Here is a 14,547-nt window from a genome sequence, read left to right on the forward strand (position 1 = left end):
CAAATCTTTTTCAACTTATTCATTGTGCTCTCCATTTGCTGGCTACATGTGTATTATGCTTAGGTCCACTATTTCTAATTAGCTAATACACTTTTTTGTTTTCAACTACAGGAAATAGTGAATACTGTGTCCGTGTGTGTAATGTGTACACACATAGTTCCACTCCTGTCACTTTAATCACTTTAATGTCACTCTTATGCTGACCCATGATGCCCTTATCCTGTCATTTGTTACAGTAATGTCAAATGCACAGTATGCATAAACAACAGTTATTATTATCTTTGACGGAGTACAGTATGTGAACTGGATGTCAATGACACAGAGGAGTCTTTATGTTGAGGATATCCAGGTGCTTCTCAGAACATTGCCCCTCTGTTGGCTATTTTGTTCTATCAGCAGTATACTACATATAAAAAGGAGTGCTCTGTTCTGTCCCCAGCTTTCTGTCAATGTTAAGTGCAGCAACGTGGCAAAAGTTCCTTCCTGTCCCATACGCAACCCAAAGATCAGGGTCATTTAGACGGTTATTTTGAGACAACCACATCTGTGTTGACAGTCCTGATCAGCACACTTGAACTACTCCTGTTTCATTGCATCCTCAACATGTACTGTAGCATGACCTGTGTATCCACTTAGCAGACACTGTTATCCAGAGCGACTTACAGGAGCAATTAGGGTTAAGTGTCTTGATCAAGGGGCACATCAGCAGATTTTTGACCTAGTTTGCTCAGGGATTCGAAACCAGCAACCTTTTGGTTACTGGCCAAGATAATTTGTTCTCCTCTTACCTCTGAGGATTGTTTTTGTCCAGTGCCAGTGCAAAAAAATATTTTTCATTCTGATTTATCAGGGGGTGCTACAGAATGCTCAGCACCCCTACATCCTGTGACTAAGCAGACCCCAAAATATTATGACAAAATGGTTTTCATCATGACTCATTGGCATGCTCCACTGGATATGTTTTGAAATTGACAAGCGTTAGGAAGGTGTTCTTAATGTCATATCATATTATCTATCATTGTAATCATCTCAGTTCATATTGGAACTAGACATGATTTAATTTTAAATGTTTTAATTTAGCACACTGACCATGTGACTCTGAGGGGGCACAAAGAAGGGGGGTGGTCTGGAGCGGGACTAGGCCTCCCCATGTGGAAGTTGGAGAATTCTGAAAAAAACTACAACTGAAATTGCCTTTTCTAGAGCCATAATCATTATGCTTAATTCCATGTAAAAAATGATTTACATTTTTCAGCATATCTGTCTGTATCCTCCTGACTGGAGGTTCATTTTGAAAAGAAACAAAATATACTTATCTGCATCTCTGCTAAAATCTGGGTAAAAGATTGAAAATAATGTGAGTCTTATTCAGTACATTTAGTAATTGCTTGCTTTTCTAAAGTCTACCAAACTTGTCAGCAGGCATGCCAGCTAAGATAGTTAGACAAGCTAGCTACTCTAACTTGATTGATAGCCTGAAATGGCTTCTTGGTAGCCAGTTATGAGGTTGGGAGATTGAGAACCTATCTGGGCTAGCTAAAGACAACTTCATAAAATTGCTAAGTGGCTAGTAGTATTAATATATATATATATAATTTTTTTTTTTTAAACAAGACAAATCTGAGGGGGCATGACGCCTCTCCAAACTGGCTGCCAGGGGCTAATGGACAAAATCTGCTATGGCACGATAGCCAGAAATAATTGTTTAGGCATGTCTTAGCTGTGTGTGAAATTTGGTGCCTCTCACAAAAGCCACAATAACAATATGTGGAAATTGGGGAGTCATACTTGAACCATTCTGCCTCTTTCTCCCTCTTTTCTTTTGAGAACTTGTCACACCCTGATCTATTTCACCTGTCCTTGTTCTTGTCTCCACCCCCTCCAGATGTCTCCTATCTTCCCCACTTATCCTCTGGGTATTTATACCTGTGTTTTCTGTCTGTGCCAGTTCGTCTTGTTTGCCAAGTCAACCAGCGTTTTTCTCTCAGCTCCTGTTTTCCCCAATCTCTCTTTCTCGTTCTCCTGGTTATGACCCTTGCCTGTCCTGACTCGGAGCCCGCCTGCCTGACCACTCTGCCTGCCCCTGACCTCGAGCCCTGTACCGTTTTGGACTCTGCCCTGGCTATGAATGCTTGCCTGTCCCCGACCTGCCTTTTGTCTATCCCTTGGATTATAATAAATACCAGAGCTCAAACCATCTGCCTCCAGTGTCTGCATCTGGGTCTCGCCTTGTGTCGTGATAGTACAAACTGGCCCTGACTGATCCAGCAGACTTGGACCAGCTCCGACACACTGTCTCCCAGCAGGGAGCTACCATTAAGAGACAGGAGAAGCTACTTTAGAACCTGATGGAGGTGTTCTGATATCTGACGGAACGCCATGACCTGGGGTTCATGGCGTTGATGGAGCAATTCCGTGAATTAGCTCGCAAGCAGCACGCCACATCCGGCTCCCCGAGAACCCCGCTTACCTCCTCCGGAGCGACATGTTGGCGATCCTGGAACCTGCCAGGCATTTCTTTCCCAGTGCTCCCTCATTTTTGAGCTACAGCCATCTTTGTTCCCTTCGGATCGATCAAAGATAGCGTATCTAATTACGCTAATGTCCGGAAGGACGCTCTCCTGGGCGACGGACGTTTGGGAGCAACAATCCGCCGTTTGCCATAACTGGAAGATTTCATGGCGGAGGTGAGGAAGGTTCGATTCTCTGGTGCCCGGGAGAGAGGCGGCCCGAAAACTACTGAAGGGACATCAGAACTCCCGTACTGTGGCAGAATACGCAGTAGAGTTTCGCACATTGGCCGCCGAGAGTGCGTGGAATCCGGAGGCTCTATTCAATTCCTTCCTTCACGGGCTGTCGGAGGAAGTAAAAGACGAGCTCACAGCGCGGGAGTTACCATTGGACCTCGATTCCCTCATCGCCCTCACGGTTAGGATTGATGGGCGTCTACGAGAACACCGGAGTGAGAGGAGGTTGGGTCTCAGGAACATTTGTTCATCCGCTGCTGCCTGCTCACCTCCGAAGGAATCCGGAAGTCCCCGAATTTAACAGAGCAGACCCCTGTTAGCATGCTTTAAATAGCTAACCTAAATCAGTGTCCAATAACTTCTTTCTAGATTTCTGCAAAATTGTGTAAATTTGTCATTTGGGTGAACTTGAACTACACCTCAAGATTTAAGGCGGAACATTTTACAGAGTGATCGTGAGATTCAATGAAACAAACATCCCTCAATTGAACTAAATAGTTGAATTAATCCCCATTTAATACTATACAGTGCATTCGGAAAGTATTCAGACCACTTTACATTTTCCACATTTTGTTATGTTACAGCCTTATTCTAAAATTGATTAAATCTACAAACAATAACCAATAATGACAAAGCAAAAATAGGTTTTTAGAAATATTTGCAAATGTATAAAAAATAAAACCAGAAATATAACATTTACATAACTATTCAGACCTTTTACTCAGTACTTAGTTGAAGCAACTTTGGCAGTGATTACAGCCTTGTGTCGTCATGGGTATGACGCTACAAGCTTGGCACACCTGTATTTGGGGAGTTTCTCCCATTCTTCTCTGAAGATCCTCTCAAGCTCTGTCAGGTTGGATGGGGAGTGTCGCTGCACAGCTATTTTCAGGTCTCTCCAGAGAAGTTTGATTGGGTTCAAGTTCGGGCTCTGGCTGGGCCACTCAAGGACATTCAGAGACTTGTCCCAAAGCCACTATTGCGTCGTTGTTGTGTTAGAAGGTGAACCTTCGCCACAGTCTGAGGTCCTGAGCGCTCTGGAGCAGGTTTTCATCAATGATCTCTCTGTACTTTGCTCCGTTCATCTTTCCCTCGATCCTGACTAGTCTGCCAGTCCCTGCCGCTGAAAAAGATCCCCACAGCATGATGCTGCCACCAACATGGTTCAGCGTAGGGATGGTGCCAGGTGTCCTCCAGACGTGATGCCTGGCCTTCAGGCCAAAGAGTTCAATCTAGTTTCATCAGACCAGAGAATCTTGTTTCTTCTCCCTCGATTGCTCAGTTTGGCCAGGCAGCCAGCTCAAGGAAGAGTCTTGGTGGTTCCAAACTGCTTCCATTTAAGAATGATGCAGGCCACTGTGTTCTTTGGGACCTTCAATGCTGCAGAAATGTTTTGGTACCCTACCCCAGATCTGTGCCTCGACACAATCCTGTCTCTGAGCTCTACGGACAATACCTTCAACCTTTTGCTCTGACATGCACTGTCAACTGCTGGACCTTATATAGAAAGGTACTGTATGTGCCTTTCCAAAACATGTCCAATCAATTGAATTTACCACAGGTGGACTCCAATCAAGTTGTAGAAACATCTCAAGGATGATCAATGGAAACAGGATGCACCTGAGCTCAATTTCGAGTCTCATAGCAAAGAGTCTGAACACTTATGTAAATAAGGCATTTCTGTTTTCACTTTGTCGTTATGGGGTATTGTGTGTAGATTGATGAGTATTTTATTTATTTAATCCATTTTAGAATAAGACTGTAACATAACAAAATGTGGAAAAAGTCAAAGGGTCTGAATACTTTCCTGAATGCACTGTATTTACAAAGTGCACCATCCTTTAATTGCCCCAGTGTTAACCCAGTATCACTAACACCAGCTACATCTGCAAGCCCCATTCCACACCATCACAGACTATGCATACACAGCATCTCATCAACAAAATATGATAGGATAGAGGTCTTTGTATGTCCAGTCTGTAGAAGATCCCATTCTCATGTTAATTAGCTGAATAGAGCCAGTTCATACAGGAAGTCCTGGTAACCTTTTCATATGGCGTCTTGCTTCAGGCAAAACACTGGGCTAGAAATATGCACAAACATACTTATCAAGTAATTAATCTAGGGTCATGTGCTATATTTCACATTCTGCAGTAATATGACCTGAATTGTTGGCATACTGTAAGGGTTTCTATTCTAATGATGAATTGTGTTTGAAAGCAAGGATCAATTCATCCAAATACAGTAGGTGCATGAAAGAAAGCACCTCATTTGAATTGGATTTTAAATATCCTATTGTGCAGCTTAGTATAGTCGTCTTATCATTATCATAACCTGAATCAGTAACTACTTACTGTATAATTGTATGTTGATGATATAATGACTGTTGTTATACAAATTGTGTAATTGAAAAGGAGAACACCCAGAGACGGGGTAGGCGTATGTGTTGAAGCAGAGAGACAAAGGTCTTTATAATTCTATAAATAGCATTAGCTAGTTATCATTCTGCACTTTTTGCGCCATTCCAACACCCCACCAAATCCCCTCTTCCAAACCCACCTCCCCTCCTTTCGTTTTTGGGGCTATGAAGCTCTCACTCAAGTCATTTTTGCAATTTCTGTTTCCTTTCTTTTCTTCCATAAATCATTAAACCCAAATAATATACTACTTTATCCTCTCTTCAACAGTTAAAAAGGTTCTTTACTCTTTTGTTTTTCTGTGCAATTTGGTTATTTTTGTAACGAGATGCCAACAACCATTACTGTATAGTATACTTGGAAGCTGATAGACAGCCAAACAGATGAATGAGCAAAAATCTGCCTTTATTCCATTGAGGCGGAAATATAGTTCCAAAAGAATATTCGTCCAACTGAGTCACTCCTGGAAAGAAAGAGAGCGAGGGGGCAAGTTTAGAACATGGGGTAGTGGAGAAACACAGTACACAAAACAATGTGAGCGCAACACCAAACTATTGGAGAACAAAAAATGATTGTGAGTAGAAGTAAAAGTGAATGGTTCATTAAGATATAAATCATGATATTCTACAGCAACTACAGCAACTAATAGCAACTAAAAACCTGTATGCCACAAGCTGCTGTGTGGTTAATTATTAAAGCAATCGATTAATTTTTCAGGGTTACCAAACTGTGCCAGGGGACCGGGTTAATGGGGGTGCAAGATGTGGTCAGCGATAAGAGACCGACAGCAGGGAGAGGGCAGCATGGACAACAACACACACCATTCAATAACACACATATCTCGCTATAGGGTGACATGTCCGAGAACACACATATCTCGCTATAGGGTGACATGTCCGAGAACACACATATCTCCCTATAGGGTGACATGTCCGAGAACACACATCTCGCTATAGGGTGACATGTCCGAGAGCACACATATCTCACTATAGGGTGACATGACCGAGAACACACATATCTCGCTATAGGGTGACATGTCCGAGAACACACATATCTCGCTATAGGGTGACATGTCCAAGAGCACACATATCTCCCTATAGGCTGACATGTCCGAGAACACACATATCTCGCTATAGGGTGACATGTCCGAGAACACACATATCTCGCTATAGGGTGACATGTCCAAGAACACACATATCTCCCTATAGGGTGACATGTCCGAGAACACACATATCTCGCTATAGGGTGACATGTCCGAGAACACACATATCTCGCTATAGGGTGACATGTCCAAGAACACACATATCTCCCTATAGGGTGACATGTCCGAGAACACACATATCTCCCTTTTTATGTTTTATTTATTTTGCATGTAAACTCTGAGAAAGAGATGTCCACCAAGTATGAAATAGGAGACTGTGCAGAAAGAGAGAGCGAGAAAGAGAGAGCGAGACCCTTGAGACCCTTGAGACGTAATTTAACCATTTCATTGGTGTAAACTGATCGTGAGGGTGAGAGAAAGGTGACTTCAAGTGTTACAGTAACTGTTACATGGCTTACTAGAGGTACTTTGTCTTGAATTTCACACATCATGTTGAGTTGGTGTATTTAGACCAACAGTTGTATATTACCATATAATATTGTTGTCAAATTACTAAAATAACTTAATTAACACACACATTGATGTAGATGTGCTTTTTTTGGTTGTTTACTGAGCTGGAAATGGTTTCACATTGTTTAGTTTCCGTGTGTGTGGACTGTAAATAGGCCATATTGAAGCCTGAGGCTCATGTCCCCCGCTGCTGGAGCCCAACATTTTCTAAAGAGATAGAAAGAGGGGGGGGGGGGGGCATAGAGAGCTAAGAGAGAGCGAGAGAGAGGGGAGCAGCTTTGATAAAATCAGTGGGGGCTCCTCATAGGAGAAAGGGGAGGACAATCCTACTCAGTGAATTTCATAAAAATAAAAATAGTGAAACATTTAAAAAAGTTATCATTTGTAGATAAAACTATACTAAATATATTCACGTTACCAAATAACTGATTAAAACACACAGTGCAATGAAGGTCTCTAGTAGCCTCAACAGCATTCTGTAGGGTAGCACCGTGGTGTAGTCAGAGGACAGCTATTTTCTGTCCTCCTCTGGCTACATTGACTTCAATACAAAACCTAGGTGGCTCTTGAATCTCACCCCCTTCCATAGACTTACACAGTAATTGTGATGACTTCAGGAGGACGTCCTCCAACCTATCAGAGCTCTTGCAGCATCAACTGACATTTTGTCAATCCAGTCAAAGAATCAGAGAATGAAACTAGTACTGAAAGCATAAGATACAGCTAGCTAGCACTGCAGTGCATAAAATGTTGAACAGTTGAACAGTTTTGAACAAATTAATTTCTTAAAAAATTAAGGAGAAGCAGCAGAGAGAGAGAGAGAGAGAGAGATTTCTCCCCGCTCTTCTGACAAATATTTTGCATTGCTCATACAGGAGTAATAAAGGCCTAGTGCACTATTTTGGTGAATTTTGGTGCTGCAGCCCCCTTAGCACCTCTACTTCCCGTGGCTATGCTGTCACCTTGATTACTCCAATTTGTCCCTTGACCTGTGCACTTACTTTATAAATGTTCATGTAGGCTAGGTTCCAGCAACTTAATGATGGGTATAGGGCAAATTTTTGTATCATGTCGTACTGTAGCCTAAACCTATCAATGTTACATTAAGCTAGGTGAATGGAATATGAATGACAGTCATCCAATAGGCTGAAATAGAAATAAAATCATGCTCATTAATAAAAATTGTTCTTCCTGATCTTAAATGGCACCGGCCGTCACTGGTGTAAATATGTTATTATGTTAAGTTTTAATATCTATAACTACTCCTCCCCATAGATATCAGACCTACATACATAAGAGTGACATGTCAAAAAGGCAGGACAGAGAAGAAACAGGAAAGACAGGGAAGGGGAGAGGATGACAAAATTAGAAATAGCTAGAACAAGAGCAGGAGAAGAAGGCGATGAAATCAGGGAACGGATGGGAAAGAAATGAAAAGAGAAGCAAGATATTCTACCGACTATCCCTGGAGCAGGGGATACAGAGACACAGATGTCAGAAAACACAAATTCCCAAGAGACAGGGGAGAGGAGGCTCACTTCTCAGCTTTGCACACTGAAGCACAGTTTGGAGGGAGGGAGAGGTTGTGTGTCTAATTGTGTCTATATATTAACAGAATTTGACATGTGCCTGGATCCCTGGACATCTGTTGTGTGAGTAAAGACCATGGGCATACAGATACTGTCACATTTTACTTCAGCTATCTGACTACACTTTCAGCACTCACTTAGTTCTTCTTTCATTAATGATGCAATTGTAAAGGACTTCACGCTCTTGCTTAGCAAATACCACTTACTCCTGATTTGACTCACACCGAGGCTCAAACTCAGCACTGCTTTGCTAACACACGTGACCGCCCTGGCAAAGCGTTACCAGTCGCGCCACGTTGAAAAGCTAGCTATTTCATGGTGCAAGTGGGGACACTTCAGGCTGAGGAGTAAGTTTCACACATCCCCATGCGCTACATAATCATAACAGAAATTGGTTATTATGTTTTTATCTGAAGATCTGCTATTGATAAAGAGCTTCAGATCTACTGTCCCCCGACTGTTAGATGTTCTGGTCTATCATTTAATGGGTCGTTCTATGAAATGAGTCCCTTTTGCATCCCTTTGATATTTTAAGTATAATTTGTGGACCAATATGGAATTTTGAAAGCCTGTTATATTAAATGAAGAGCCCTTTAATATAGACAACATAGATAATTCAACAAAATCTCATTTTCAATATGAATAAAGACTTGCTAAAGTGCCAAAATTCTGCATTTTGACATGTCCATCTGTGTACCGTCTCAGACCTCTAGGAAGATTTTAACCCACTTAACCAACATTTCTCCAAGTTTTCACCATCATTGTAAAGCCCTGGTTATTTTGTTGCTTTGACAAAATCATTTCTGAAGATTATTATTTATTTATGTAATGTTATTAGTGATTAATTTACATCTTTCCATTTACATCTGTTTAAAGTTCAGCCTGTTAGGTGAACTGAACTCTTGTTTTAATATGGTGAAACTATTCCTTTTTCAATATTTCTTTTCAATAGACACATTGGAAAACTGAGCGGGTGTAAGGGGTGCGTAACTGGTGGCAGGGAAGTCAGACGCAGGAGAGCAGAACTAGGTAATAGCCGGAGCAGTTTAATTCCAAAACCAACGGCATCAAGAAAAGAACAACTTGGGTACAAAACCCGACGCGCACCAGTCAACATGTGCACAAGCATTTACAAACAAACAATACCACACAAAGACATGGGGGGAACAGAGGGTTAAATACACAACACGTAATGAGGGAATGAAAACCAGGTGTGTGGGAAAACAAGACAAAACAAATGGAAAATGAAAAATGGATCAGCGATGGCTAGAAGACCGGTGACGTCGACCGCCGAACACTGCCCGAACAAGGAGAGGAACCGACTTCGGCAGAAGTCGTGACAGCGGGTCGAGAATAACACGTCCCCTGTTACCTATAGATAGGCTAGAAATGTATTGATAATGAAATTTAAAAAATGAAGCTTGTCCCTCTGTCGCACACAAAAAGCTTCCATTCCCCCTGTCACAAGATAAAATTGTCAACCCCGTCACGTACTTACTTAATATAGTTTTTTTTTACCTCTAGGAGATGGGAAAACATGTTTTTTGTTAATTAAGTTGAACGTGTACTCCTTACACTGTAAAACCGGATACGTTCTGGCTACTCAAACATTTTGAGGAAACCGATTACCTTTATATGATTAATACAAATGCAGGTTTTTCGAGTAAGGTATACTTAAATGTAACGCCCCCACTAAGCCACACTTCCAATAACTTGCGATTGTACCTTGCCTTTTCAACTGAATTGTAGAGTAAACCACCCATGACTGTATTTGTTAGTGAAAGAGACATGGTTGTTGAATTCATTCATTTTCAGTCCTGTGGCCTTCACCAAGTGAGTTCCTAGGTGAATATTATCATTATAATTGAACCATTACATATATCATAAGGCCTTATACAGCGGTCTGAAACACATAATTTACAGGCCACATCAGACCTGCAAGTAGGGTTGCAAAATTCTACAAACTTTCCCAAAAATGTTCACAGTAATCTTCCAACCAGTATTTGTGGGCAACATGGGAAATGTACTGATAATCGCATTATACTGTCTTGTGTGATATGTCATTCCTATTGGAATACAGCCAGCGTTAGGTTATCCAACAGTTGCAATTTGTATTCATCCACAACCTGCATTCATAATGACTGCCAGGGATAAAAATAGTAGGAGGAAATGACCTAACCCATTTAAACTGGAACAACCATTTTAGTAATGGGTGTACAAATTCAATAATTGGATTAGTTAGAATTGTTTTATTTATCTTTGTGTATCATAGCATTTAATCAATCAATCACTCAATGTACATGCAAAAACACAGATATATATATATATATATTTTTTTTAAATCAACCTGCAGTAGAGCATGCTGGGGAAAAAAGTTACCACATAAACATTTTATGTAATAATGATTTTTCATTGACTTTAACTCAAATACTTATAGTAATTTGTACTCAAACATGCCTTGGGGTTTACAGTGTATGACAGAATGTAAAAATGAGGTGAAATCAAACGCTTTCTTTGACCAAATTGGTGGAACAACCCAAATATGTATGGTCAAGAATGTATAGTGAATTCTATATATTTTTTTTTTTACAATTTCCATTGAGACAAATACATTTGACACACTCATATGAGTAAATGGTGCGGTTCAAAATACCCTTTACATTTAAGTGCCCTTTATAAAGGATTTGCAAAAGTTGTAAAAACAGTTTGTTTCTAGAGCATTTTTGTTATTGGTATTAAACAGTAATAACTACTTGATTGAATTATAACAGACATATAACTCAATTATTTAGCAGGCACAAACAATCACACAATTACAACCAATGATACATCCCTTACAAACCCTTTATAAAAGGTGAAGTGCTAAGTAATTGTACATGTGATTTGACCATTACAAATGTATGGAGATGGGGTTGAAAGGTGAAGGTACAATGTTACATAAGCTCCACTTTCAGCTTGAGAGCATCTGTTTACCCTAGAGAGAGAGTTAGGGTTAGGGAGGATGGAGGGAGGGAGAACACTGTGGGAGAGAGAGAGGCCAGAAAAAGACAGAGGCCACTTGAGAAAGAGCCAACTGCCAACAGGAGTGATAGCCTATTTAGACATTGTGGAGGAGAATAAATATATATCGATTTTTGTTTTGATGGCATTGAGCAATACGGTTTCACTGGATATATATTTTGAAAATGTTTAGAGTAGACTATAGGATGGATGGAAAGTTGGAAGATGGTTAGATATGTCTGGGGATAGGGAGTTTGGTTGGAATTCCATGCAGGCTGTTGCTTTTTACTCTGGTAGAATGGCAATTCCTAATAGTCCTCGTAGAGTTACTAGACAGAAGATGAGAGGAAAAGAGTAAAATCGTTCATTCCCTGCAATATGATTAATTGATGAAATTGAGAATATCATGCTGATACTAAAGTACTTAACTTTGACATGAATATAGGAATATTTGTCCAAGAGATCCAGTTCTAGTTAGGTATTTTAATCAATAACTGAACAAAAAAACTTTGATTGACAATTGTTCTGGCAAGGCAGTGAAGTAAAAACAATGTCGTACCCCTCTCACCTATTATCTTGCTTCAAATCATGTGATGCTCAACCTCACGACCCCCGGGAATGAATGAGTAGAGGAGTGACTAATTATAATGATATACGGCTCTTTTACGGTTCATTATATTCTGTGGTGACGCGGGACCTAACGAACTTTGCGCGAGGACAGTGTACGGCACGCCGCATAGCAGGCAACTATAAAATCCCCTTCCAAAGCCACCCAAATTCACTGATGCGTTCTGCGCGTGTATAGAAGCGACTGATTCGTCACTTCGTATGACACGTAGCCTCGCATCTATACAATAGAGTGAGCAGGTGGCATTCAGAACTTTATCATTTCACAGTGGGTGGGTGTTCCTAGTTTGCACTGTAGCCTAGGCTGTAGAGACGCGCGAATAGGCTACTGAGAGGGGATCCAATAGACTGCCCTGACTACACAGTATACCGGCTAAATGCCCAGCACCTGCAACTGTCTTCACCCGACCTTCAGTCTTGTCCTGGTATCTGCACACAGGAATACATTAAGGTAAAAAGAACGGCACACGGCAATGAGCTCCTCTCTTCCCAAGAGCGAATCTACGACCTCTCTGTTGAGATCTTCAGCGGTACCGGTGAGTCGCAGATCCGAACATCATTCTGAGCATCATGGGTCGCGCAGCCACCGCAGTCACCATCATCAACCCGACGGAGGTAGCGGTGTACCTGATGAGCCGTGTTGGAGCGATGAGTGTGAGGCAAGCGCGCGCAGACCGCTTTGTCAACCGAGGCATGCCGGTGGCAGGACAGACAGGAATGGAGGTGATAAACGGGTACATTCCCACCACTTCCAACAACACAGCAACCACTACGATGACGGCTACAGACAGGAAGAAATGAGAGAGCGAATGGATCGCAGTGGGAAAGACCGCAGTAAGTCGTCCAGACACCCACACCCACACCACCACCATCACAACACCTCCAAATGTGACCTGCCGCCTGCGCATCACCACGGGAACGCACGTCCGGACCGGAGGTCCTCGCCAACTCCATCCCATACAAAACAATCCGACGATACTGCGTACTTTTTTGAATCAAAGGACAGAATAAATTCTGGGTCGTCCACGAGTTTAAACTCTGATCCACCGGTATCATCCACGCCAGTGCCCGGTCCCCGTACCAGCCGCACCGCAAAAAGACTCAGCACAGCTCCACCTGAACATGACTCCAATCTGCATCCGATAGTGAAATCAGTCTTCGGGCAGGTAGGTAAATCCGTGTCTAGACAGCACTACAACACATTGATTAGCCTGCCTACTCTCGAACAAACATTCAAAGTCAGCTCAAGGATTCAACAAGTAGACTGGGGATTATTAGTCACAATAGGCAATTCATTTATGTGCATTTGCCTTAAACTCACTTTTATTTCAAGGGTCGATTTGAATTATAATTTCTAAATGCAAAAAGATTCAACTTAATTTACACAATTGACCATTTCATGCATTTTGGCATTAACGGCTCTATTATGCACGAATAAACGCGTAGGTGTTTTGTTGTGTAACACCATTAAACAGTAATTCATAACACAGAAATGAAGGATGAACCTTTCGTTCAGAGCAGGTAGTTGCAAAAGCTATAGGATGCGTGACAACAGAAGGCTGGGATTATGGATTTTTCGAACTGCACAGTGCACTATAACATTTCCCAAAGATTTTTCCTAAAATATTCCAATGTATTTGAAACAAAAGGTCCTCCTCAAAGTCCTCATCAAATAACCCCGTTCCTATAGTGCATTTGAAACAAGACCGTTGGATAGATATGAGTAGTAGCCTATAGGTCAGATTATATAGCTCAGACTGCTCAAGCATGACAAAATGAGAATGCTTCACAGTGTCAGGTTGGTATGGTAGGGTCAAACGTGAGGGACAGGTAGAGCAGGAACCCAAGCCAAATGTGACCTGACACCCATTCACCCCAGCTGACCATATCAAAAATGTAGATACGTTTTGAGTCCAAATTTCACCTATCTGTGTATCTGGTAACTAGTTTGATGGAGGGGGTGGCAGACTGTCGTGTGTGGTGATATGAAGGATACTCTCATCATGTATGTCACCTGAGCAATGGCAGGTGGATCAACTTTCCAATCCTGTGGAAATTGTAGCTGTGCTGAACACACACACACACACACACACACACAGCTATTTGTGGTAAGTCACACTCACATCAAGGTTTAAAAAAAAATGTGAGATTGAATAGTTATCACACTGAAATCATTTGGGTATGGAAAAGGTATAATCTTTGCCAGACTTTGGGGCCGTACACCGGAAGATGGATAGGTGATTGTGGATGGAAAAAGAAGGGTGCTTCTCCATCTCTTCATTCCTGCATCCCATCTCCTCTACCCTCTACTAATACAAAGGTCCTCCTCAAAGTCCTCATCAAATAACCCCGTGCTCTCCATCAGTAGGCTATCCATTGTTTTCTTCCTGTGGCGCTGAGATATTAGTTTCAGTGCTTAGGGAGATAGAAAGCTCAGAAGGAGACAACATGTTTCCCATGTGTTAATGTGTGCCAGAAATAACTTCACTCAAACCAGGCCAGAGCTTCAATCAGTCACAGGAGTTCTAGGCAGCAAACCCCAATCTAAGCAGCAC

At 41.7% G+C, this 14,547-nt stretch overlaps 1 protein-coding gene across 2 annotated transcripts in view; it reads left to right on the forward strand.

Moving 5' to 3' along the window:
- The first annotated feature begins 12,102 nt into the window (after positions 1–12,102).
- LOC129815030 (calcium-binding protein 1) overlaps positions 12,103–14,547 on the forward strand; it is a 34,153-nt gene continuing 31,708 nt past the window's right edge. Inside the window, exon 1 of one of the 2 annotated variants that reach the window (XM_055868311.1) lies at positions 12,103–13,158. In XM_055868311.1, the coding sequence (XP_055724286.1) occupies positions 12,466–13,158 (693 nt within the window). In that variant the 5' untranslated portion in view covers positions 12,103–12,465. The remainder of the gene's footprint in view (positions 13,159–14,547) is intronic. The other variant, XM_055868321.1, reaches the window with a different exon arrangement.

Source organism: Salvelinus fontinalis, chromosome 2 (genome assembly GCF_029448725.1).
Source record: "Salvelinus fontinalis isolate EN_2023a chromosome 2, ASM2944872v1, whole genome shotgun sequence".
NCBI classification, from domain to species: Eukaryota; Metazoa; Chordata; class Actinopteri; order Salmoniformes; family Salmonidae; genus Salvelinus; species Salvelinus fontinalis.